The sequence below is a fragment of the Athene cunicularia genome (assembly GCF_003259725.1).
Source record: "Athene cunicularia isolate RWA chromosome 2 unlocalized genomic scaffold, athCun1 chr2_part1, whole genome shotgun sequence".
Classification (NCBI taxonomy): Eukaryota; Metazoa; Chordata; class Aves; order Strigiformes; family Strigidae; genus Athene; species Athene cunicularia.
Genome location: NW_020799095.1, coordinates 103,857,723 through 103,885,280, shown reverse-complemented (window position 1 = coordinate 103,885,280; position 27,558 = coordinate 103,857,723). Strand labels below are relative to the sequence as shown.

Below are 27,558 nucleotides of genomic sequence, written 5' to 3'. Positions count from 1 at the left end.
CCATTTTTAAAATCATTATTTGAATTCTAAGTAGTCACTATATATACACAATATATTGTTTACTAGTCAATACCTATTTGGACTGACCAAATAAGGTTGAATACTGATTTACGACTCAATATTACTGTCAAAGTTGAATTAAAAAAAACCCAGCATACTATCTGTAACACACCTATATTATAGAAAAATAAAACCGCTTTAAGAATTAAAAGCCTCTCCTCTCCTTCAGGGACTGCAACAGAAGTGTTTAACTGCTCTAGGAATGCCCTTCATTGCAGGAACTGTGTATTTCTAGAGAGAAATAGAAGTGTCTCAACGGTTTCATTTGTCCTACCAAATAGGATATTACTTTTCTCCTCCATATCAGTCTTGCTTTAGATGCAACCTCAAAAGCAAATCAATGAAGGTTAGGTGTGGGCAACATCTAAAACTTTGGCAACATACTCTACAAAAAGGTAAGGGGAAAAAAAAGTTTAAGCTAAGGAACTGTTTAAGGCAACCTGACCAAAGTAAAGATAAGGCTTTTGGATAACGATTTCCAAGGATATCCAGTTTTCTTAGCTTTGCAAAGTAACATAATTCAACTAACTTTCTGGTCAGATTTCCATTCATAAGATACTTTAAAAAAATATGTACCTTCCTAGAATATGATATTAACTGAATATAAAACATGAGGAGATACTACATAGTACAAGACAAAACTAAAAAAGCTACAGATGAGCACACAGATGGCCAAGTACTAAAAATTATATGGTCATGATAAAAGTTTTAAGCTCTCTGAGGTATTTCAGTATCTTAACACCACAGGTTTGGAATACCATATAGATACTTAGGGTATTGTAGTATTGGTATAACTACCAAAGTTAGATTTTTGGTTTTACCTTGTTTGGTTGTTTTTTTCAATACCTTTAAAGGTCACTGCTATAAAGATTCAGCAGCATGAATCAAAAATTGTGAAATTACTGTATCTGGCCTATGTATTTTAACTTAATATTCAGAATATTAAGAGCAGAAATATGAACTGCCCACATTGGAACTGTATGTCAAACAAAGTAAGTGTTTGGCTGGAATGTACCAGAAGCAGAGATTCTAAATACTGACATAATTTGTATCACAAGTATGTGCTGGGTTGGGAGGGGAGAAATGAAGAAGGGAAGGGAATGTGAAGTTAGTCATCATGAAGACACTGACATAAGTCACTAAAATTTAGTAAGATCTGCTTTTTGTGGCTGAACAGTTTTCCTCCTCCTGTGTATTGGCTAGTGCTTGAAAAAAAAAAAAGAAGTGTTCTAACTGTTCCAAACTTCAACATTTACACCAATTGCTTTTATTGTATTATTCTAATCAAGACAGAAGCACCCCTCTTGGCATATTTTAGATCTAGATCTATTTTAAAAGGTAAAAATCACACCTGCCAATATTGTTGAAATAAATCACGTGTGCTTGTTTAAGCTCACCCACAGAGTTACAAGCAATTGTGTTCAGCTTGGTTTAAACAAAATAAAAACTGAAGAGTTAAAAACACAAGGTCACTTAACCTTCTTCCTGGCTGATTTACTTTTAATTAAAATTGTAATGTTTTCCTAAGCCATGCCAACTCTGACCATACTAGGAAAGTGTCTCTGGCACAAATGGTTTTCAGAAGAAAAGCTGATCTTCCCCAACAGCTTTTTCTTCTGCTTCATCTTAAAGTGCAGAAACTGTGGGAAAGGATAACAAGACTGTCCGTCACTGTGGAACTACTTCCCTTAGAGAGGCTAAGGCTGCGTGTATGCGGACGTGCAATCTGTTCTCAAAGTCATAGCCAGTAAATTCCTCCTGCAGAGAAAAGGGAAAAAAAAAAAGGCATAGAACTATTAGCCTCCACCATTTTATGACATTAAGGTAATTTTACTACTAACGCTTAAGAAGTCATGTTACAAAACAAACAGAAGAAAAGAGATTAACTGGAGACTACATGTTGCAATATCCCCTCTTTACCCGAAGTAACAGAATTATTACAGAAATTCCAAGTTGGTGAAGGGAGCAAAAAGCTGTTTCCAACATGCTGTTTGGATCCCATGTAGTTGGAACAGCACCTAGGAATTTCTGTAAGTCCAACAGCTCTGGAATATCCCAACCTGCTCAAGGCAGGAACCAGTTGGAACAAAGGAGTGGAGAGTTGTCATTTTCAAACTTTTCATAGCCAAATCTTAGTTGAAAAACTTGGCAAGGTTCTAGCACTCCAGGAGAGGTCACTAATGTGGGCTCTTACCTATGACTGACCTAGAAATATACATCCACGTAACATACATGAGTGTGTGTCATATACATTAATGTATATCTACATTATAATGTTGTAGATTATAGGTAATAGACAGATTATAGGTAAGGGACACTGATACCCTCTTGGCCCCAACACCACCCCAACCCACCCACCCCCTCCTCTCCAATTACTTCAGCTCAGAAAGATAAATTTGAAAATTTTACCAAGTTTTTACCTTGGCTTGGAGAAGTAAGGTTTTGCCTCTCGGTACAGTCTACAAAAAGACAAACATTGTATTAGAAACACATTGCAAACGTTACAGAAAATATCTTAAGTATATAGCCTGGTCAGTCCAGAAGGGCATCTCTCTCTTGAAAACAAGGCACCAAGCAGACAAAAACCTCACAGATTAGGAAACTAGAAATACAAATGAAGCATCCAAGAGATGCAGTATATATTTATAGTCTTCTACAGAAAAGGAGGAATTACAGCTTAAACTGCAAATTGCTGCTGCTGATGGTGATCTATAATGTGCAGGGAAACAAACGAAGCTACAGATAAATGACTAATTGATCAATAGAGTAATTTTTGGTTTTTAACCAAAGTTTAAGTCAGGAGAAGTTACTGGGATTTAAGCATAAAAAGTTTCAAAAAATCTCAAACTCTTAATGAAAAATACACATATTTTCAGATTAATATTTGCTATTGAAAAGCTCATGTTTTATATCTTATCCTATAGTCCATTTTTATTTTAAGCCTTACAAATAAATTAACTACCTGAAAAAGACTGAAAAAAAATGTTTTCTTATTCAAATATATGAATAAAACCATATGTATTTATATTTGTTTATTACACTCAGCATCTAAAGCATCTACAAAAAAAATCCTGTAAACTTCTTGATGTAACCATATTAAAATCTTAAAGAACTTGATTAGCACCAAGTTTAAAATAACAAATCAAACATGTACTTATGAACAATTTTGAAGTAAACTTAACAGCATGCATGCTTTTTATACCAACATGCATATTCATATCTATATCTGTTGCTCAGGTCTATACTTCTCAGGTAAGTGCGATTTATACAACCCTATTCCCTTCTCTTTCTTAATCCTCACAGAGCTCTCTCGTCACACCTCAGCTAGTAAATGGAATTTTCTATAAACAGCATCCACTTGCCTCTAATTCTAGCTGTTGCTTTTCCCCATCCCACTTTACTGAAGTCACACGTCATCTACCTTCTAACAGTCTGAGTGCCACAAGAGGGAGTTTCCTGCTTGTCCTTCATATACTAAGAGCTTCCATAGCTTCTCAGTACAACTACAAGCCAAGGCTTATCGAGTCCTCAAACAACCAACATGAAACATGTTTGGTTACTATGTGCAAACACTACATGTAAAGCAGGGAGGAGAGCTTCCACTCTATATATATATATTATATATATACATATATAATATATATATATATTTTATATATATATATATATATTATAATAATATATATATATTTTTTTTAGACACTTAATATAACTAAATTTAAATATGAGCATGCAAAAAAAGCAGCAAGAACATTACCAGACTCAGATATCCCTACCAGGCATCAAGGTCCAGTTCCAAGTCATAGGGCAGTAGGGTTTTCAGAAAAGAACTATTATTTTTTAAAGCGTTTTCTCTAGTTTTGTCATGATAATTTTTATTGAAAGATTCTCATTTCCTTCCTTTCCCTCTTTAACAGGAAGGTTCAGCTCAGACTATTAAATCTGACAAGATTAAAACCAACTGAAACCAGAATCTTACGAATGTAAGATACTATCAGCCCTACTACTTTATACACTACATACAATGATGTGGGAGTTCAAGCCATTACCCTGTAACCACTTCCCCTAACTTGCAGTCTGATTCAGGAAGTACTACATAATGCAGCACAAACTCCAAATAGTGAGCAGCATTACATGTTTAATGAGAGAAACAGCACCAAGAGTGATGCAAAAGTTGCCCTACTTTAAGATACTCTGGGGTCCCTAGGAGGCAGGGTATGTGCAAAGACCTGAACAATCAAGTATATTGACGACCAAGCCATTTGGACAGTCTGAAAGCCAGGTCAGTTGTTATCCTCTTCATCCTGAACAACAGAAACCTCACTACATGGCAGAGTGAAAGCTAAAATGCCAACACATACAGCTTTAAAGAAATTGAAATGACTGAAATCACTTTACTTATATATTCCCTGCAATTAAATAGTACAATGGTATGCATGTCCTCAGTCCATCTAGGTTTCCAAGATGCACTGATGCTCAAGATTAGGAAGATATCTGTCCCAAGAATAGGGATAAATAACATCAAAGTAAAAAGACTTTTGACACATGCTATATTGTTCCAAATATAAGTTTTGATTCCAAAAACATGGAGCTATTTTAGGAAGATATCAAATTCTATTTGGAGAAGATAACTACAGGTGATCTTTGAGTCTGAACAGCATCCAACAGGAAATTAAATACGTAAGAAAAGCATCCCAGGCATTCGCCACACTAAGTACCACCTGCAGACAAAGCCCTGCCTAGCCAAGGCATTCTTGCCAGGCCTCTGCTGCCACCAGCAGCAGGAACACTGAGACAAGTGAAGGGGGAGAGAGGTCTTTGCATCTTAAGGGGCAACAGAAGCATTGCCATACCTCAGTATTTTATATACTGTTTCTGTAAGTCACATACCAAAAAATGGGCATCATGACATGATCAGAGAGATGAGAAGTCTTTTTGGTGCAAAGTGCTAAATAATAATTAAAACACTGTGGTGCTACACTCAAACTTTACTGCTAGAGAAAGACACCACTAATGGTCAGGAATGTAACAACTGCCCTGAAGAATCCTAGAGAGTCTCAGGCTCTATTTTTCATGTAAAAACAAAACCTAGTAACAACAAAACAAGTCATTTTAGTGTTACTGACAGATACACTAAGATCCTCAGAATGTCCTTATAGCTCGATATTGAAAAATTAAGACTTTACCTGAATCGCACTGCATTGCTTGGTTTGTAAAGAAACAAAGTAGTTTCTTTACAATAGGTCTAAAATAAATTTTTTAAACTTAACATACATTAGCACCTATAAACTTTGTTTCGTTGTTTGTATAGTGATATGTTGACTCCCCACCCTAATTTTAAGAGTTTAAAAATAGGTTATGCTATTACCTCTGGATTGTCTAATAGAAGACAGCCAAGTTCATAGCAAGCATACGGCTGGACATACAAGTTGTTCTGACGGCACAGCTCATCTTTAGCAGCTCGTTGAAAGAACTATAAAAATTAAAGGAAAAAAAGACTGCAGTAATTCATTAAAATTGACTGTTTGATACTTTAGAGACCTAGAAGTACTGTTCAGCTTTAAGCACTAGAAATCAGCCCAAAGATAAAATGAAAATACATTTAAAATTTCCAGTGGTAGAGATTTTTAAGCAAGGACCCATATGTTTTTACCAACACTACTGTATCAAGGCCAAATTATTTGTTTGGATTTTTACCAAGTAATATATTGATTGTTTCAGGAGTGTTCCAACTTCCTATTGAAAAAATATTAGATCTAACGAACTTTTACATCAGAAATTAAGTACCTGGATTACATAAGGTATGCTTGAGAGAAAGAAAAAAAAAAAAAAAGAGAAAAGATTTAAAGCTAGCATCAGCTTCCTTGTTGATTATGTAAATTGCATTCTATTTCAAGGAGGAAAATAAAAGTTGTGCCTACAGATCAAAGCCTGGAGCAGTGGTAAAATTATTCTTTGGTATGTGCTAATAATCAAACCTCTCAGTGTCTAATAGGTCTGGAGGAGAAGCAGCAAACCTACAGTTTCAAAAGGTCGATCTCCAAGCTGATTTTGGTTTGTTTTTTAAAATTGAATTTTCATTGTTGGACAAAGTAAATCCAGCAAGGCAAGAACTTTTCCATTCTTCCCAGCTTGTCCTTAATTCTTGCTCCTACAAGCCACTTTAGTTGTCATGTTCATTCAACATGGCCAATTACTTTTACAACACGGAATACAATGAAGACATACTAAACCAGAAGATTTAAAAAGAACCTGACATGCTCTGTTGGAATTAACAAAACAGAATGATCAATAGCACTAGCAGTTTGCTTAACATTCTCACTCAATATTTACTGTTTAGCAGATTAGCTCATAAAAAAGGATTCATGGTGTAAATTATCATTTAACAACTTACCTGAACAGCATCTTCAGAATTTCCTAAGCATTTGTGTATGGCACCAAGAAGCAAATTCCTCAAGCCAACAGCTGATGAATCATCAACATCCTGACAAGCTTAATGAAAAGATTCCAGTAAACAAATAACATGGATTGAAATCCTTCCTCAGACAAGAGTTGTGGTCTATGGTGACTTTTAGACTGATGATTAAACTAGATCAGAAAAAGATGCTACTAACAGTAATATAAATCTAAGTCCTTTGGTTTCTTTTAAATACAACCCGGTTTGTATAAGCCTCATCAAACAACCTGACACTCATGAGAACAATTCTTGACAGGAATGAATGGGCTGAAGTCAAAAGCAGTTGGTGTGTTTTTCTCACCAGAAGAAGAGATTCCATTTCTCTACTTGATCTATGAAACACCCACTAAAAGGTAAAGTTAAAAAACTCCTTCTGGTGTTATGGGAAACTAGTTTGCCCCAGATATTGACAGAAAAACACACAGTCCAAGTTACAAGGAGCACAGGGCAAGCAGGTCAGACAAGCCAATTTGTTCTGAACTGAAGCCAAGTGACATACGCACAAAAATCTGTACCGGACTTAAAAACCCAGACTAGGATAATTTGGCATCACAATTCTGAGTACTGATGAGAGGATAAGACTTATCTGCCAGACCTTAGCTGGTCCACAACCCAGGGACAGCCTGTACCTCAGCTGAGTAGAGCTCTGTTTCCAGGAAGAACTGAATCATGATGCATGTAACCATCTCCAGATGAATCAGGCCCCATTTTGATCGAGCTTATTAGTGCCAGCTCTGTTAAATCAAGGCCAGTTCCATGAGGAGCCATTTGCACTTGTCTGTATCATCACCTCCAGAAAGGCTGAGGCACAGGGAGGCCTGCAGGGCTTTTAATCCCTTCAAAAGGAGCTGAACTGCTGTGCCTGGAGCAGTAGAGCTCCATTAACTTCGCACTCTATCTCATCTCATAAACCCTGCCTGATCTTAACTAGATGTGCATACACAACACAGTTAAGCCACAACCCAAATAAACCACCTATGAATAACTAAGAGTTGGCTGCATGAAGTATTTGGACATTACACAACACACAAAGTCTGTCAACTCTCACTTGTATTCCAAGTCTCAAGTTATTTGGCATTTTACTTAGAGATATATATGGATACAAATTTATTTATTTTTAAATCAGCTTCTTGCCCTGAGGAAAAGCCTGGAAACTAACCCCAGCAAATTACACTCCAATTGTTCAAGAGAAGAGACGGCAAATTAAAATGAAAAATAAATCCCCTATCATTTCATCATTCTTGAGATACACATAAGACATAGCAGTAACACTTGAAAATCTTCAACCAGGGATTGCTGATGCAGATTAATCTATAGTACTATTTCACATTAAAATATGAACCACTGGCTAGAAGTTTATACAGGAAGATCTATACTGCTTCTGAGTGTGCAGGAGAGAAATACATACTCTTTACAACCTCTAAAGCTGATTGTTCTGAAAGCAAGTGACAGACAGATTCTGAAATCTAATTTTAAAGCCTTCACCATTATCTTTGGGACTAGAAAACTAGGGATCTGAATGTAACCTACTGTCATCACGCAATTTAAATGGAGAAATTATCTTAAAATAAAACCAAACCCCACAACTAGTCCTGACTCTTGACTTAAAGACTGGTAGTTTTCTAGTTTAACATAACTCATGTACAAACCCAAATTTCACAGTTACAGAAAAAAGGAAGCATCTCACTTGCAGACATTTTTTTTCAATTTTCTAAATAAGCAGGCAGTAACTTGAAATTGTTTGCAAAATGCAAACAAGACTGATCACTGGATGGAGAAAGGAGTACTGAAAACTTCATGATAAACACTGCTACCATAAGCTTCATGTGACAGATATCCAAAGACATCTGCAGACTAAGAAAGAAGCAACCATAAAATGCTCCTTTCACCACTAAGATGATCCCAGCACCCAAGATAAACAGAACCCTTATGTCATACATGACCTCACAAGCTATATATTTCTTCTTACACAAAAACTGACATGCAGAAATGAATTGGTAGTTGTGTTTTTTCATTTTGTAGCTAGGTTTAAATTAGTTAAATTTTGCTTAGTGACTCTGAAAAATAACTATCAAGCTACTATTTTCAATAATGGGCAAATTAAAAAACAACTATATGCAGCAGGCAGTTAAACTTTTCCCCAAAACCCATAAAAACGTTAAAAATGAGGCATTAAACTGAATCTTAATGGGTCGTTAATCTTTTGTTACTCAAACTGTTTTGCTATGACACATGGACACTAGTTTAAAGTTTCATGCTACAACAATCAGCTACTCCACATAACAAAAGAAAATTATACACCTGATTTTAATAAGTAAGTCAAGGAACCTGATTATACCTTGGCTCATATGCTGTAAATTTGAGAGAGAACAGTTTGGAAGGGCTTTCCATAAGTACAATACTTCAATGGATGCCAGGACACAGAGCTCTTTGGTCGGCATTTGTTTTCTAAATCTATCTGCCTGCAAAGTGAGGAGAAAAAGGAAAGGGAGATCTGTCATCTGACCTTTTAGAGGGAACATAATATTCACAAACAATGTATCATAAACAGTAATTCTAGCTGTTTCATGAAAGCATCCACCAATTTTATGATAATAAAGTTAGTGATAACGTAAAAACTTTTAAGACTAAAAAGCAAAATCTTTCAATTAATTTAAGGGATTACATATTGATCAAAATTAAAGCTTCCTTGTATGTAGCCTGATCATGTTTTACTGTATTTCACAATCCCAAGTAGACACTAACTGGATGCTGAAACGATACATCTGCAAGATCATCAGTTGGGAGATACTTTCTAGGCAACTCCTAGCTTTCAAAAAGAACTAAGGCTTTGAGAAACAAGACAAAATAAAAAGGAGTAAGAAAAGCAAAGCTAGAAGGAAAATTACCAGAGCAAGTGCAGTATCATGTATTTTTATCTTTAGTAATTACTTTAGCTGTAAAGTGAATAGCTAATTCACATTTCCTTTGCTAGGTCCTTAAAATACATGACACTTGTTTTTCCACCTCATTCCTTCCCACTAATTCTATAGAAGCAACACAACAGAAAACAGATATATCCTTCAAAAATAAATACTGGTAAAGATTCCAACAAAATTACCAAGTGTAATAAATGTACTGAAACAAGTCAGCCTATGCTAAAATCAAACCTTTTTCACGGAAAATTGTTCAATCTGATTGTTTTTTCTTTTGAAAAGCTTCTGAACTTCCTTGAACACATTCTGAGCACCACTGACATCACCGGTGGCTCCTTGACACACTGTAAGAACACAGAAACAAAAATGTGTTAACACTACCAGGATAGGAAACTGGAAAGATTAAGATTAGATATCATATGGTCTCAGGAAAAAAAAAAAAAGACACACTCACTTCCAGGAAGGATCTAGACTGGGGATCTGACAGACATGCAAATCTCAACTCCCCAACTCTGTGATCATTAATGAGTCAGTGCTACTTTTTCTAATACCACCCAACCTCTAAGGATTTATTTATTTAAGTTTTTGCAATACACTGTTACATGACCTGTCGCTACACTGATAATCATAACTGTATCTACATCTAGAAGGAGAGAGAGATATAGGGAAAGTACTTGGGCACACGCATGTGCCTGCACACAAGTGTACATTATATAAACAAACAAAATTATCTAAGTCAAGTCTGGCATAAATCTGCATAAGCAGCAGGCAGTTTGGAAGAAACTATGTGCACAAGTTTCCCTCCAAACTGATTTATCACTTATCCAACACATTTAATATACACACCTGCTGTTAAATAAGCATAGTAGCACTGGGACCACCTGGATTCATTTTTAAGTCTTTCAAAGGATTCAAACGCATCTTTGAAATTCATCTCTATCATGCTGCACCAACCTAAAAGCAAGAGTTATTTAACTTCAGAGAAAGCACAGTAATTCAAATTTGGTGTCAACATTACTGAAACACAGAGTCTGTTATGAGAGCTGGAACTAGCTTAACAATTATAACAATAACCAGAAAAGTTAAAACCAAATCAATGACACACATTTAAAGCCCAGTTTCAATTTACTGGGAAACAATTGTAAGATTTCATACAAAACAATGAACTCACTTAAGAGCAACAACAAGAAAATCTACACAGACACCAAAAGCTTAACTTTTTTTTTTTTTTTTTTTTTTTTTTAAAAAAAAAACACATTTTGTAGGATGCTAAAACTTACAGAGCTACTACTTGCTCCCTTATTCTACCCCAATGTGACAAGATCCCTTAACAAGACACATTTAAAGCCTGGAGCAACAACACATCTTCTCCACTCTAAGGACTTGTATGCAAATTAAGAACACATGGAAAGGAAATGAACATAAAATACAGGTCCTGCAAACTGTGAAGCTTCACTAGACTGATTACTTTTTGGCACATATGTAGTGATTCCACAGACAAAGAGTAATTAATTTCTCATTTTAAATAATACTCTGTAGTTGAACAGTGTGCCTTGATTCTATAGCCTACTCTCTGATTTTGCATCACCTTGTATTTGCAGAAAACTTTAAAATTATGAAAACCTGTTGAATTCTACTTGCCCAAACAAGAAAACAAGATTATTACCATAATCCATCCAAGACAAAGGCCAGTATTCTAAAACCTTTTTTTAAAATCCTAATAAAAATAACCTAGTTTGTTTATTGAAGTTGTTAGTCTAAACTTAGAAGTGAGCTATTTATAGTATAAACACATCCAACTTACCTATTTCGTATAAGCAGACATGCTGAATCTCCCTTTGGTCTGTTGCAAGTTCCAAAGCGGTATGAAATGAGGTCAAGGCACTATTGATTTGACACTAACAAAAGCGAAAGAAGAAAAAAAAATTCAGATATGCAAAATTAAAAATTTGTGGGATAGTTTGATTTTGATAAAGAAATCATTCAGATTTCTGTTAACAGGTATTTAAAAATAACTATATAGAAGTGTCTTATAGATTTCAGCCTTTGGTTTGGCTAGATGAAAGAAACACATCATCCCATTGAGAGGAAAACATCAAAATTCATTTCAGACTCCAGCTTATTTTAAATGAGCTAAAATCCACCAGAGTTAACAGTTTGAAGAAAGGTAAATACGAATTTAATATATCAGTTCCAGACTGCAATTCCTTTGGCCAGCTTCCCTCCCCTCAACTCTTTCAACCTGAACCACTTCTGACTGGAAGTATGGGCAAATTATGAGAAAGTCTTTATTTACAATGACAAACAAGCATCTTAAAGAGGTCTCATAGTGAACAGATTTCTCTGTATATTTTGTATTCACTATATGAAACATAACACAAAAGCCAAATTATAAGAGACAAGGGAAGTAAGAATCACTAATATGAAGAAACTCAGATTAGACAAGAATGCAAAGCCTTTGCTTGCAAGGTACTAACAATCTGTTCCACCACGTGCAACAGTAAAAATTAAAACATACAGTAGGGAACTTCCACTCTACAAGTCTTCATATGAAAAGAGAAATGTAGAACATTAGAGTTTAAAAAGGGGGGAGGGAGACAGTACTGGAGTTTAATAATATAATAACTATCATTAATAACTTACAGCCAGTTCAGATCATCTCTCAATCTTAAAAATTAAGTGGCTTCCTTCTATTCGCTACTGACTTTGAAATTCATCGGTTCTGTGCAGGAAGCTTTTGAGTAATCTCATTTCTACTCTAATTAGTCATTCCACCTTTAAAAGTCATATTTTTAGCATCTGGCAATAAAGTTTAAGCTTTCTGCAAAATAAGGTAAACTTTAATGTTTAATTTTATTTATTTTGAACTATTACACCTTTTCACACCTCCCTCAGTAATCAGTTTAAGCAACAATTAATAGAGAATTTGTAAATGCTACATGACACGTAAAAAGATAAAAAGGCATATGAGACAAAAAAAATCGTGATAAAATTAGTTACCAAGAGCTTAGCAAAAAGAGGCTAACAGTTTTGCAAGAACTAGAATGGTAGTTTAATTACTGTAATTTCTAGTTTTCCCAGTCTAGGATGGGACTTCTCCATAACAATCATCACAAATGTTGATTTGCACCCTCTCCATTAATTAGTATTATACACAGACACACTACATATGCCAATGTGGCCTATACCCACTTAACAGTAGTCCTATGTTTATTCTCACTTACAATTAGAATCATTTATAAACCAAAAGTAAACCTGTCACTTATGCAAGCATAATTGAATTCAAAAATTCCTGCAAAAATCTGCAGCGTTGTATCTAAAGACCACACACACAGAGAGCTCTAAGTGATTTTATTAGATTTTTCTTCTTTTGTCTCATCAGGGAAAACTGTTTTAGTTGCTAAGGAACAATTTAAATCATATATATTGCATGACGACAGCACAACTTCCAGCAAAACAATACACAGCTGTACCAATATGAACACTGTACACTTGAAAATAAAATGGTGATTAGACTAAAATGCTTGCTGGCATGACAGAAAAATACACTGCACAGAAAAACAGGTGAGTTACACTTGCCCTCAAAGTTACCAAGGAGCTTGAGTAATGTATGCTTTGTTTACTTTTGTAGCAACACAATCTCTCCACCACACATTACACCACTAATGCTATATTGTCCCAACACAACTTCCTGGAAAATAAGTGTTATGAGTCCAGTCTTACAGAAAAAGTAAAATAATGTTGGCTTAAAACTTTGGGTTTGTGCTAAGAAGTTTAAAAGTTCAGTAAACGTATGTTTTGAATGCTTCTGAGGAAAATGAAAAAAAAAAAAAAGCTAAGTATTTAGTCCTTTCTGAAGATACTTTGCTTTCTAAAAACCTAAAAAACTTAAAACATTTGAAAAAATAAATCAGTTATTTGTAGGACATATTATTCCACACAATGACTAACAGCAATTACATCATTGCCTGCAATGCCATACACCAGCCTGGGGCAGCACATGGAGTACACACAGTAATACAGAAGTCCAGTTAGTTGAATATTCAATCTTCTATAATCCATTTCTCTAGCTATCCAGATCTCTCAAATGTTTTGACATCTGCATAAGTTTTCCTTAAGCATCAAGCTCAGTAAATATGTTTCAGAGACATTCCTTAATAACTAAAAGTTTCATTCATCTCCAGGGATTGTTACAACATACTGGAATATGAATTTCTACTGAGTGTTTACTCTTAAAATTAATTACTATCCATTTACTGTTTCAGAGAATAAACACAAAACTGTAAAGTCCCAAGAGTTTGCAAGTATAACAACATCATGGCTGACACCTGAAATTGGTATTCTTGAGATTTAAAAATACACACACACACACACACACACGTGTTATTCCATCAACAGGCATCATTCATGCCTCTCAGACATAATATAAAAACAAAAAAGATTAATCCATAAAATGTGTAATATACAGAACTACATAATCATGAAGAAGATTAGTGAAGCTAAGGTGAGAATCATAATAGTGCATTTCCTACCTTCAAATTAAAACCAAAAATACCCCAGCCCACCAACTAAGCACCTACAGAGCTTCCCCAGCCAAGGCAGCTTCCTGAGCTAACACGTTTCCCCACAGAGTTGTTCTGAAATCTCAGGACACTTTCATTCTTCCAGGACCTCTCTATTCTCAAATCAGCACTATGAATCTGTGAAGCTTTTAAGAAGTCATGCTCATGATTAAGGGAAAACCAGCAAACAACATCTAAGAAGGGGACCATTTACACTGGAGGACACTAGGGAAATTTCGAAGCCCATATTTTCTATTCCTTCACACCACCCCCCCCACCACCCCTTTTTCCCTAAACACAAAAACTCAGAGTAAAATTAGGATTCTGTATTTTATAGCCTAGAACAACTAACTAGAGAGGCCAGCGCAATTCCTGAAAATAAACCTTAACATTACACAAGCTCTAAAAATTTCTTTATTTCAGACATCATTGTGACTTAGTATTTCAGAAAATTCATTTAAGACTTCCCAATGCTTAGTATTACTCTTGCCCTCAGTCTACTTTCCACCACACCCTCCCACCCCTAAATAAGAACGACACCACTAATACCAAGATGTCTACCAAAGGTAACTAAAAAAGCAAGAGTACTAGTCAGCATTACATTTAAGCCCCCAATACCATCGCACATTTTCACCAGACTGCACATCAAAACACCCTGCAGCACACATGGAACGTACCACTAACATTTTGCCTGTCAGCTGGAGTACTTGGTACTTTTTCCTTCAGACTCTTAACATGCACCTACAACCGAACTCATCAGATCAAGCCTCAGAACTGGAGTTTTGTCCCAGCCCAAGATTCCTTGTTGTTTATATATACACCCATAGTCTGTTCCTAATCAAAGAGAAGCAATCTTGCTTCATTCACGATTTTGTCACACACTTTATTTTTGCTTTATACCCTTAATGCTCTGCACATGAAGCTATCAATCTGTTTATTTCTGAGTGGGGTGATTTGTACTACCTAAAAAAGCAGATGAAGATTTTCTAAAAAGTGTTGCTAATCAGGTAAAAAAGAAAAAAAAAAACAAAACAAAACAAACTTGCAAGCTGAAAAGCAGAAATATGTAATTCAGAACATCACCTTTTTTGCTCTGCCCTCTCCCACGCTACCACCACGCCAATCTCGCTACTGACCACAATATCACACTTGAATAGTCTAAGTCACAGTTTCAAAAGTAAATTGGTATTTATTAACATAATTATAATATTAGACAATACATATTTAGCAAACAGATGGCAATATTTTTATTTTCACAGTAATAGGAAAGACCCAAGGGCACAGCCGGAAACTGGATTTCAGACTAGTGCGGTTCAGTAGCTATTCCACTAATTACATTTTTAAGCACCCTTTAGGCTCAAGTATAAAAATGTTATTCTCACTTGTTTTTAGTGGCTTAAGCTTACATGAAACATCATTATCAGCTTTAGTTTAAAAGTATTTCAAAGATAGAAACAGTCAGACATTCACAAAGAAATACTTGTGAGTCTGGAATACATGCCATACATCATGAGCCAAACACTGCAATAGTTATGTCCATAAAACCAGCCTAAGTGAATTATGTAAAAGTCAGGAAAAATGCTACTTTTAATACACAGACTCTTAACCTACTCTTAAAGAGAGATAGATTTGATCAGCCTACCAGTGCAACCTTTTACTTCATGGTGCACTTTGATTTCAGCTTTCCCAGATCATCCTCCTTTCCCTTAACTCATTAATTTCAATAGTCTCCAAATGCTTTTAGACTTCATTTCCCAAAAATGTGAATCTGCGAAAAAATTTGAAAGATAATTTGGTCCACATTTACAGTATCTGTAAGGCTACTTCTTAGAAAACCTAACTCTAAGGCTTTTATTGACTAATATTCATATACGCTTTTGGTGCATAAAAATTATAAAGGTCACATGCTCTTCACTTGTCTTTCACAGCACTGTCACCAGGAAATCTTCCATTCTCAACTGCCTGCCTTGCCAATTTTCTCCTTTTGTCAGATTTGTGTCTCACTATCCAGCCTTGCATTACTGCTTCTGCCTCCAGGTGTTCATGGATGAACTATGCTCCTTACTGTTTCTTTCTCCACAGAAAAGAAAAAATACACACAGACACACAGGTGTAGGCAGACTTGCCACTGGAAGCTGAATATACTATCAGCTGAAAGTTACACAAAAGATATGCAGGATCAAAGGGTATAAAAAAAAAAAATTTGATGGGCTGAGTGCTAGTTGTCTCTAATACAAAGTCTACAATTACTGATCTGTACTTTCAGAACACACAAGGTCTTATGTATGACAACATCTAAGCTGCCTATCATCTACATATATTTAAATTTTATCACAGAACTTTTAAAAGATGATACATGATACACTACAAAATATATAAGCTTCAGCTCAAGCTATACTTTTAAGTGCATATAGGTCAGAGCACAGACTTCCCAATTTCAGTAAATCATCTGAAAATAACATTCCTATATCTGATGGAAAGAACTGAAACCTACCTGTGTATTAACAATTTTAAGGAAGGCCACATAAGCACTTCCCAGGCTTTACAGGAGCTTTCCTCAACTGCCCTGGGAGACAAGGCAGAAATTATGACTTGGCATATTAGTTTGTAATCTAGAAGTATATGTGCACTTCTGGCTCAGAGTGTACAATGGATGCTGTAAGACCAATGCCCAGATTTGAGACACGTGTAACCACAAGTGTATTGTGCAGAATCCAGTGCAGCTCCCCATGTCACTGCCACCAGCCACACATCTGCCTTCATTATTATGTCAATTAATTGTCATTTGAGCCAATTAAGCTTGTAAATTCTGAACAGAGCCTACAGAAGAGCCTAGACATTTAACATTTAGACACAGCAAATCCTCAGTGATACAGTACCACTTACAACAAAGGAATGATAGAGGCAGGGGGAAGAGGCTGCTGAATGGAGGAGCTCTCATGCAAACAGATGAATAGCAAAGCAACATTTTAATTTGTTGTTAGCAACGATTAAGGTTTCTGCTGACTTAAAGAGTATGGCTACATAGCATAAGGCACAGTATTCTGTCTGCCTAAGCTAACTAACTTGGGTAACATGGCCACACTGTTTCTGGCACAAACTATTTCACTTGGGAGTTAAACTTTGGTATCTATATACTGTATCATTTAATGCACACTCTAAGATGACATGTTAACAACTCTTCTTTTAAACTTAACAGTACTCCAGAAGGGGACTGGCAACTCATCCCAAACCTATCCTCTGTATTTACACATAGAAACACACTCAGTTTACTTACAACTTATGTTTACACTTTTGTTCTAGCTTGCCCTGAAAGTCAGAATAATCAGCTGAATTTTATTCCTCATTATGCTAAATGGGGAGGGGGAGGGAAGAGTTCGAAATACCAAGTCATAATCTGGCAATCAACATTATTTACATTTTTAACTGCACTTGCATTCATTGTGTAGCTATTCCTAACAAATTTGATTTTTAACATAAGAATGGAATATACATAAAATTGACCTAAGACCATTAAAATCTTTCCTGCTTGGAAAACAGCAATACTTCCCAAACACTGACAGCTTGTCTGTAACAGTGCAATTCCGCAAATGCACTGTTGCTGTCAGAGTGACAGCAAAAAACCCAACATCCAAATCCCATGCAAGAATAAGCCTGCAAAATCTGACAGGCCACTGAAGCTTGCCCCTCTGTTCTGTTACTGTTGCTGCTTCCCTCAAAATGCTAAGTTGTATTTGAGAAAGTTAACTGTCAACCCTAGCAAATGACCATCAATATTGAGATCTGGATTAGCTCTTGTAATTATGGTGTTGAGATGAAGGGTTTGAACATTCTGGGTTTGTGCTTTTGTGTTGGGTTTTCTTGTTAATCTAATTTCTCTGGAAATATTCTGGTCTGATAAAAGCAGCAGCTAGGAGATGAGTAGTTTAAAGTACTCACCACCACTTTCTATTATCACAGATTCTTAAAGAATAACTCAGCCAAAAACCATGAGGCTACTGCAGTGTTTGAATAACACTCTGCAACAGCATTCACAAACATGTTTTCAGTGAATACATTTGTGCTTGGGTCAGAGCCTACCGTTAGCAGCAGAAAATATCCTGGTTTGACCTCTTAAAAGCAAAAGCAGCTATATCAGGGAAATTATTGGAGAGAATTAGCTGTATATGAACGTGGCATAAAATGAAAAGGGGAAGATAAATGCTATGTATTCAGCAGATAATACACAGATTTTAGCTTGACAAGCAAAACTGAAATAGCTATTTATACCACAAGAAACTCATGAGTGACCAAAAGCACTTCCTTTGAGCTTCCTACCAACGTATCAAGTAGCTGAAAAAGAATTTCAAAGTGACATTAATTCAGATAGAAATAGTGGAAGAGCAGGTTTGGCATATGAACTTGAAACTAGGAAGGAGTTAATCCCATATTCTTCTTATCACTCCATGTATCTATATCTTTAGTCACAATTTGCTGAAGCTTGCACAGCTCAATCACATCAGAAAAACATAAAATAGCAAAGGATGGGGAGGAGAAATCAGTCAAAAGGAAAAAAACATGCAATACCTCTAATCGCTGTATCCTTCCCTTGAAGAACATGAACAGAGAAGAATTTGGATAAGCAGACTCTTTTTTTGCAAGAATTTCTTTTGCCTCTTTCAATCCTGCCTTGTTATCGCTGCCATCAAGGGCAAAAAAGGGACGAACAACTGTATGGTACCACAACAGAGCTAATCTAAAAGAAACATAAGAGTAAAAAGGATTACTGCTTGTAAACAGAAATTTAAGGATAATGTTCTACACAGGCATATTTTTAAATTATTCTGAAAGACAAAGATATTAATCTTTCCTTATATAACCCAGCTTTAAAACAAACACAATAGTATTGCCACACATCAACGTACCCCTAAACTGCACCTGAACATACAATTCAGTGCACATTACCCAAAGGTAAAGTAACAATCAAGCTCACAGCATCAAAGCAGTTAAGCCTTTAGAAGTCTGTACATTTTAAAAAAGAAAAACCTACAGGAAAACTTTGAAAGATAATTGCTCATTAGAGGCAAACACCACACCACCCCCTCCCCCAACAAACAAAAACAAACAAAAACCTAAACACACATCAGCAGACACACTTGAAATCAATGTCAAAGAAATGCATCCGGTGTTCAGAAGTGCAGACGTCTACATGACCTACATCTCTCCTGGAAACAAGGGTAGAACACAAAGATTTCCAGGACCATCTGAAGGAGGAAACACCTGAAAAAATACCATTTTTCTTCCCCAGAAAGGAGAAAGAACAAATCTACAGGAACACTGAATGTTAAGGTTTCTTAATCAATCAGATATCCAACTCTGCTTCTCAAGCATAAGAGACCAGCTCTGCTGTCAATGTTTCAAAAGTGACATATGATGGTACCTGCAGTAGGTCTAGTAATAAAAGCATTAATTTGTAGATAATGGAATAATAAACTAATTTATGAGGGCAGTTTAGATTAGGCTGGCTAACCTTTCATCTCATAAATAGACCTGAATGCAGTATGAAGGCTTGGGAAGAGGAGTACACAAAAAATAATCCTCTAACAAGACTATAAAGGAACATCCCATTTTACTCGGATGCTAAAACAAAAAGAAAACTGGAAGAGATCTTTGGCTAATAGTAAGGATAAACAGCTAAGTGACATCAGTGACTCATACAAACAGTATGCTCTCCACAGCAGAGAATATAACCCAGGTAAATTCACTCAGCCTTCAGGGGATACTTTTTATTTACTCTGCTGGCATATAAATTACTAGACATAAGAACAGCAGGTACTCAAGAAAACAGCAAAATACTGACACAAACCCCAGATCATGTAAATAACTAACAGCAGAGAGATCTTATACACTAGTAAAGTGATGAATTTACTAAACCATGGCATGTTAAATAACAAACTACAAGTTTATTTTACCTGCTGTTGTTTCCTTTGAAACAACATAACTTTTTGGTTTTGACTTTTTTCCAGTTACTTACTTTTAGTACTAAGTTATCTACCAAAGCATTTCAATATAGCTACTCACGTAGCTAAAGGGGCCTTCATGTCCTTACTTTCACTTGCATACATCAGTGAAGAAAGCCCCTGTAGGCGGTCTCCAGGAAAACCCAGCAGGTTGATGATTTTGAGCAGGTTTGGGGGCACCATGGATATGCAAAGATGAAAAAGTCCATATCCAAAGCTAACAGCACCTTTCAGTCTGTTTAGCGAATCCTCCGTTACACCTTCTGCAGCAATATGATTATCATTTGCAGCATCAGAAGTCAAGGATTCCTGAGTTGTTTTCTTCTGATATATTTCCTGAAGTGTATTAATGTCCGTATAGCACTTATTGTAAATTTTCCAGGCTTTTCGGAGTATCCACCCACCTTTTATGTATGCTAAAATCAAGGAAAAAAAATATTTCAAAGATGTATTTCAGAAGTGGAACACAGCAAGTAGTAAATGTTATTTCACAAACCACTGGATGCTCTCTTTATTTGCATTAACATTGTATGAAGGATTTTGTAGTATCTACTTTCCTCTAGAAGAGGTCTTTCATACTGGGCACTAGATACTTAAGTGCTTTTCAACCAGACACTTTAAAAAAGCATTCAATGCAAAGGGACTTTTCTTCAGCCATGTAGCAAAACAACTGTCATAAGGAAATAAGAGAAATCAAAGAACTTAATGCTGAGAGGAGATGAAGCTGCTCCCAGGCAAACAGAGAAGCAAAACTCAAAGAGATGATCCCCTCAAGTTCAAATGATGTTGAAAGACAGTTGATAGGAAAATACCAAGAAAACCTCTTCCTTTGGATTAGATAAAAAGATTTAACACCACCATTTCTCTGCCCCTCATATGAACACAGCGCCTTATAATTAAGGAAAAATAGAAAAAAAGCGCATGAATTTTATGGTTTTAAAACATTTTTTTTCAGTTGCCTAACTTCCTCAATTTCAAATGCAAACTGGGTACCTAAACTTCCCCAAAAATCTGGTCTTGAGAATTCTCAGTTCAGAATGAGAGAATTCTGTCTCATTACCGTCTTTAAAGGAGGGTAAAGAAAGGCATGACAACAAAAATGAAGATGTCCAACCTATTTACACAGCATTCATCAAAAGACAAACACAAAATATACTTGTACATGTTAAATGTAAAAGCAAGCACCAACATTTTGTCTGTGATAGAGCCCCGAGTTAGGAACTGCAGGGACAAAGGAGTTAATAAAATGAGAGAAAATAAAAGCATGGTTACAGCAGCAGTGCTCTAAACACAAATTTGCAGAGATCAGTGTTACAACTGATGCCAGAATTAGATCATAACAGGTGGGGTGTATCAAAGAAAAGGAAATTAATATTAATTACCAAGTTAATATTAATTACTATTAATTACCAATTAGTATTAATTACTATTTACTAACCACTCTTTATAAGCCTTTGACATCTTTGACAAAAGTCTTTCAATCACAAATAAAGCATTTCTGAAGCTTAACCACAGACTAGACTGGCTCTTTTTGGATTCTTTTTGTATGAAACTAGTTTGATAGTCTTAAGAAATCACACTGAGAGAAACTGCAAAATTTGTATTCTCAGTTGTGACAGAAGGGTTCTGTCAACATGAAGTATTAAGAAAATTTATCTTCCATCTTGAATTCCATATTAAAGTGTTACAATAAAAAAAATGTAAAGCCCTGCCATGATTGAGCTGAATTACAAGACTAAAGTTACTTCAATTTTAAGCAATTAGGTCACTTTTTGTTTGCATGGAATATTTTAAGTTACATGGTTCACCACAAGATGAGTGGTCATACAACTATACGTAGCAATGAGCAGACAAATAATAAGAAAACCCCACATTTTACTTATCCTACAGACAGTTAGCTATTAGCAGAAACACTATGTTCTGATGCATGCATTAAATGGAAAGGATATGAGGTGGAAAGAAAAAGTAGTTTTAGCCTTTGCTTCTGCTGGTGTGCTGTCATTAACACAGCATAACCCTAATAGATTTGATATACTAAGAGAAAGCAAATTAAAATAATGTTTTTGTGACTTCTTAAATGTGAAAATTACATCAAGCCCAATCACTGAGCTGATTTCCCAGCACAAACTTCTGAAAGTAGTCAGATCCATGACAGCAATGGTAAATATCAAGAAAAGGTAGTTCAATATTGCTGTGGGAAGCTAATGGAAGTTGCTGTGTTACCAACTTTATGATGAAACTATTTGTAATACACCCATGAGGGTGGAAAAGAAAATCTAAAATGTGTTAGGCATATGAGAAAGCAGCTTGTGTGTCATCATATGCTTCTTGTCAATCTGTTCAGGAAGAAAAACACAAAGATTCTTCACCCATCCACTGATCAAATGTTTGTCTGCCTCTGCAAAAAAATTTTTTTTTTTGTAAGTCACACTCATTTCAATAATCTGGTTGCTATTTCTAGACAGAAACACCATAAAAACAAAAGATGTTTATACATAATCAGAAATAGACTAAAAAAAAAAACAAACTTGAAATAATGGATCCAACAGTTCAGCAATGGCAGTAACCAGCAGTCACTGAGGGTGGCTTTAACCACTTGGAATTTTAACTAAAAATTTCAGGTATATTTTTACTCAGAGTAACCCAAATATACTTCATGTTCTGCAGTACTCTCTACCCACTTCAGTTCTCTGAGCAGCAGACAAGAGAGAAAGGGAACAGACACCACCCTCAGTTACAGCATCCAACTCAGTTATGCAGCTGCAGAATACATACCGAAATAAGAAAAAAAGCTTCAAGAGGTGGGAAAAAAACCAACCTACAAATGAAAATCCAGAACTACATCAAAAATAGTAAGAAAGCCTTTCTGTAGCACTACACACACAGCAGATAGAAATAACCCCTGCATTTCTGCTAGCTAGAACTAAACATATTCTTACGTCATGGCTTGGAAGAAACCAAGCACATGGTCCTGCCCATCGCAGAAAGCATTGTCTTCAACTGAAGATCTTTGTGATACTTTAAATAATCTAAACATTATTTCTCTGACTTCTTTCAGCTGATCACCAGGTTTTTCACTGACAATCTGGTCTGACTGCCATCCTTTGGTCTTCACAGATTTAGTAAGAACCTGGGAACATGATCACTTTGTGTATGACCCTGACCATAACTTCTATAAACTCACAGATGAAGGCATGCTTTAAGATTATGCAAGAGATCCAGGAATGCAAAGAGAACATTAGAAACAGCTTTGCAGCTGAGATGAGTAGGTCTGTATTCAGCACAACAGGATTAACCTCTCTGGTATGCAAGGACTTGGTGACCAGACTATAAGAACTCATTCAGCAGTTCCATCTTGAACACACTTCATTTAAAATTACTTTCACTGGCAGTTTATCACCTCCATGAGATGTCATGAACATAATGCACATGGGACATTAGGATTTTCCCAGTGGCTTGGACCTACGGCCTCTTATCTTACAGGCCACATGAAGCATACAGATGCTACCTATCTTCATACCAACTCCTCAAATGCCTCTATGGGAACATGCAACGTATTCCAACCTATCTATGGAGAATCAGTTGAATATGATTATTGGTATGAAGAAAGCAGAAAGCTGTAATCTGTAGCAAACTCGTTTTATGATACTACTACCTAGACAAGGTAGAACAATACCTCTGCAAGTGTACCATCTTGGAATGTTTAAAATGGAACTGTCTTTCTTGCAAATCATCTTTACTGATAGTCATATTGCCACTTTATGACCAAGCTTTATTTAAAAGATGTCATGCAAAAAATATATCTAAATATTAAAGCCACAGCACACCTGATAACTCTTGTTTTACAAATGAGAGCACAGCCAAGTAGACTTGACAGTCTGCTATGATTATTTGTCTTTGTAGACGATCTATCATGGAAAGAGTGGATTTTCGTCCATCAACCTGTTTGGAATATACAAACACAGAGCGCACAAAAATGTTAACAAAGATAGTACAGAACGCTAGTCTAAATCTGACAAATTAAAAAAATCCAAAATTAACTGCAAGTGGTAATATTGCTACTAAATTAGTTCAGCATTTTGAAGTGCAAAACCATGCTAAAATTTCTTTGATGGATCATCAAGCAAGATCCTACTTAATAAAAAGGGAAATTCTACATATATACTATCAACTGTTTTTCCTTAAGATTCTACAAATAGATTTAAATTTCATTTAATTATTACCAAATGCAGACATGTAACTAAGATGTTCGATAGGAAGAGCACAGAAAGCGGTATATGACAAGTGGCAGGGAAAATACAGTGTCTCTTAAGAGCAGAGAGTTAAGGTATGTCAAGTTCAATACTTTTTACCAAGTAAACTAAATATCAAAGAAATGGCTTCTTCTGCTGAAGTTCTGCTATGTCACACTAGGCAGGCCACTCACTGGACGTTTCTGTATTACTACTTTAACTAGTTGTTAATTTGCATGCTTTATTCTTCCTTCATTATTTAGAATGAAAAATCTAAACAAGGAAGGAAAATTCCCTAGGAATATGCCTGGCACACAGCACTATGCAGCCTCAGTGTCACAACATTTGAACATTACTAAAGCATGTATGAATTCAAGGTACCCTGAATTAGACATGGTACAATCTTCCTAAAATAATTTAATAGGTCACTAATTTGACGTGTTAAAAAAATACTTACCAGCATCAACACCACCTGCTGCTTTAGAATAGGAATTGCCTGACTGGGTATTTTATGATAATCAGGAAATCCAAGCAAAATATTTGACTTAATTTCTAAATTTGTTATTCATCTTGTCATGGTTAATTTAACCCAGCAACTAAACAGCACAGAGCTGTTCACTCCCTCCTCCCTCCCAGTGAGACAAGGAGGAGAATCGAAAAAAGCAAAACTCCTGAGTTAAGAACAGCTTAATAACAAAAATAAAACAACAACGACGATAATAATGATGAAAAGCAACATACCAAGAGAGAAAGAAATACAACCCAAGAAAAGACAAGTGATCCATAGTGCAACTGCTTGCCACCTGCTGACTGATTCACTAGCAGTGACCTGCCCCTCCTGGCCAGCTCCCTCCAGTTTATATGGTATGGAATAACCCTTTGGCTAGTTCAGGTCAGCTATCCTGGCCAAGCTCCCTCCCTGCTTCTTGTGCACCTGCTCACTGGCAGAGCATGGGAAACTTAAAAATCCTTAACTTAGGGTAAGCACTACTTAACAACTATAACATCACTGTGTTGTCAGCATTATTTTCACACTAAATCTAAAAGACAGCAGCTTTCAGAGAGTACCAGCTACCAGGAAGAAAATTAACTCTTCCCCAGCTGAAACCAGGACAATACCTCATATCAGAAATTATCTCTTAAAAATACAAAGAGGACAGAAAGAAGTTTCCAGAAATACCTATCCAATACACAATTCCAGTATTTTAAAAATAATGTTCTTACATTCTTTTTAATTTTATTCTTGATTGTTTCTATAACTCCAGCTTCTTCACTTTCACATAGTTTCTCTGTAGCCTTTAAGTCATCACAGGCCAGTTGCATTTTCTCTTCTTCAAATGTCATCATGGCATTCTAACAAAAAAAGTTTAAATGATAAAAGACACACACATTTTTGTTTCTAAAAAATCTATAGGATAGTAAAAGTTTTCGTAAAAATTTTACAATAAAACTTACTTTAAAAAAGTATTTATACACACACACGCAAGTACACATACACAGTAACATCAAACTACATATTTGAGAGTGCTTTACCAAAATTTCAAGAGAAATCAGAACATACCAAGTCCTAACCCCATTGCCTTAAAGCTCCTATACAGCTGAACTGAATGCACTGTCACATTATATTAAGCAGAAGAAAAATTCATATAAATTAATTTTCAATTATTGTTACATAAGACATGATTTGCATCTGCGCAGATACTGCTTTTATAATGTATCTATACAAATAACAGGCCTCCAAAGTCAGTAACAAGCAACAACTGTTGCATTTTTCAAAAGACTAACCACAATTCCTACATATGTAGGAAGGCAAAAAAACGCATCGGACTCCAACTACTGCTGAACCAATTTAGAAAGAATTTCAGGACAAGTAACATCTTTTCTTGATGCTTTATTAAACGAAAGCTCTGAATGACACAGGCACACAAAGTGCTGCTGCTGCTATGTTTAGAACAGTAGCTAAGCAAGATATTTTCAAGATCCACTGATGCTGCACTGTGATGTTATACTGGTTCAGCACATCAATTCAACTAAGCAAGCCCGAGAGATTCTCCCTCTTTCCTTTCTCCTCTCCACTGACTTAAAAGCAAGCATATGCCCCAGGAGGCTTCCTAACAAGTGTATTTATCCACACTGCATAGTCTACAGACACTAGAGAGAATTCAAACTAATTTCATTTACAACTTATCCATTTCTGGCATATTATAATAAATTCTGTCTTTAGGAAAGTATTACCATAGATAATTTCTGGTATGATTTAAGATAAAGCAGCAAAGTTAGAATAAGGACAGTGTAAAAAACAAGATCCAAACATTTTCTAATATACCTGCTCAGTTTTTAGTTCAAATATTCTCATTTTTAATACATTAAAACAAGTATTTAACAGACCTAACCTGCTCATTATGACACTTTAGCCAGTCGATATTCTCATTTCTCATATATTCAAAAAGGAAGCAGTGTGAATGGACTGAATTAACATCTTTCACCTGGCAGTATGGATGGAGAAATTTTCAACAGCAAAAGCTGACAGGAAAATGGCATTTATGAGCATTATTTTATTAATACCCTACTGCTCATTTAAGAGAGGGTTTTATTATGGCTCTTTTAATGGAACACATAAATATTTCATGAATTTATGAAGCTGAATCACAGAACCTTTACTTTCTATTTAAACCACATGAGTAAACAAGTTTTATATAACATAATGACTTGTTTTCTAGCTACATTTAATCTACAACTTTGAAAAAATTAAGTCTCATAAAAAGAAACAAATTGAGAGTACGCACCATTATGAACAGACGCATGCACATACAAATATTAACGACAAGAGAAGAGATGTATACTCTCTGCTCTCATCTACTCACCAAAAAACTGACAAAACTGGCTCCAAAACTCATTAATGGGCTATGGTTTCTGTAAAGAAAACAAAATGTAGTTACTATAGTTGCCCATATTTCCTACCGCCAAGATCAATATTGAATTTCTTTATTTTAAGTTATACATCTGGAAATAAATCTTGGGTTTGTTATGTAAGTTACAAACAAATGTGTTATTCTGCAAGATAAAATGGAAATGGAAAGCCAAAAATTTCATCATTTTTACTAAACTGAATACATCTTTAAAAAAATAAAAAATTTAAAATTAAGTATTAATTATTTTTTAAGAGAAACCATTGTCATCAAAATACATTCAGTGCTAGTCAAAAAAAAAAATTTAAGAGCTCCAGAAAACTAAAAATCTGCTAACTCTCTCATGATCCATCACTACAATTTTGACCTAGCAGACAAATGTTAACTGATTCTAAGAGCTCCCCACTTTTCCCTGTTGCCATGA

At 35.6% G+C, this 27,558-nt stretch overlaps 1 protein-coding gene across 3 annotated transcripts; it reads right to left on the bottom strand.

Annotated features, from left to right (window-relative positions):
• Nucleotides 1–29: 29 nt before the first annotated feature.
• TTC39C (tetratricopeptide repeat domain 39C) lies at nucleotides 30–27,137 on the bottom strand. Of its 3 annotated transcripts, XM_026842417.1 has the most exons (13): nucleotides 27,090–27,137; nucleotides 25,450–25,578; nucleotides 23,821–23,935; nucleotides 20,055–20,409; nucleotides 18,561–18,729; nucleotides 11,237–11,330; nucleotides 10,279–10,386; nucleotides 9,667–9,776; nucleotides 8,856–8,979; nucleotides 6,455–6,552; nucleotides 5,429–5,533; nucleotides 2,481–2,519; nucleotides 30–1,818 (listed from the first exon to the last, which is right to left on the bottom strand). In XM_026842417.1, the coding sequence occupies exons 1-13, from the start codon at nucleotides 27,120–27,122 to the stop codon at nucleotides 1,729–1,731; spliced, it is 1,569 nt and encodes a 522-aa protein (XP_026698218.1). In that variant the 5' UTR covers nucleotides 27,123–27,137; the 3' UTR covers nucleotides 30–1,728. The 3 variants fall into 3 exon arrangements, with proteins under 3 accessions (XP_026698218.1, XP_026698219.1, XP_026698220.1); XM_026842418.1 differs by lacking the exons at nucleotides 23,821–23,935; nucleotides 25,450–25,578; nucleotides 27,090–27,137 and having other exon boundaries at nucleotides 20,221–20,332; XM_026842419.1 differs by lacking the exons at nucleotides 23,821–23,935; nucleotides 25,450–25,578; nucleotides 27,090–27,137 and having other exon boundaries at nucleotides 20,083–20,194.
• Between the last annotated feature and the right edge of the window lie 421 nt (nucleotides 27,138–27,558).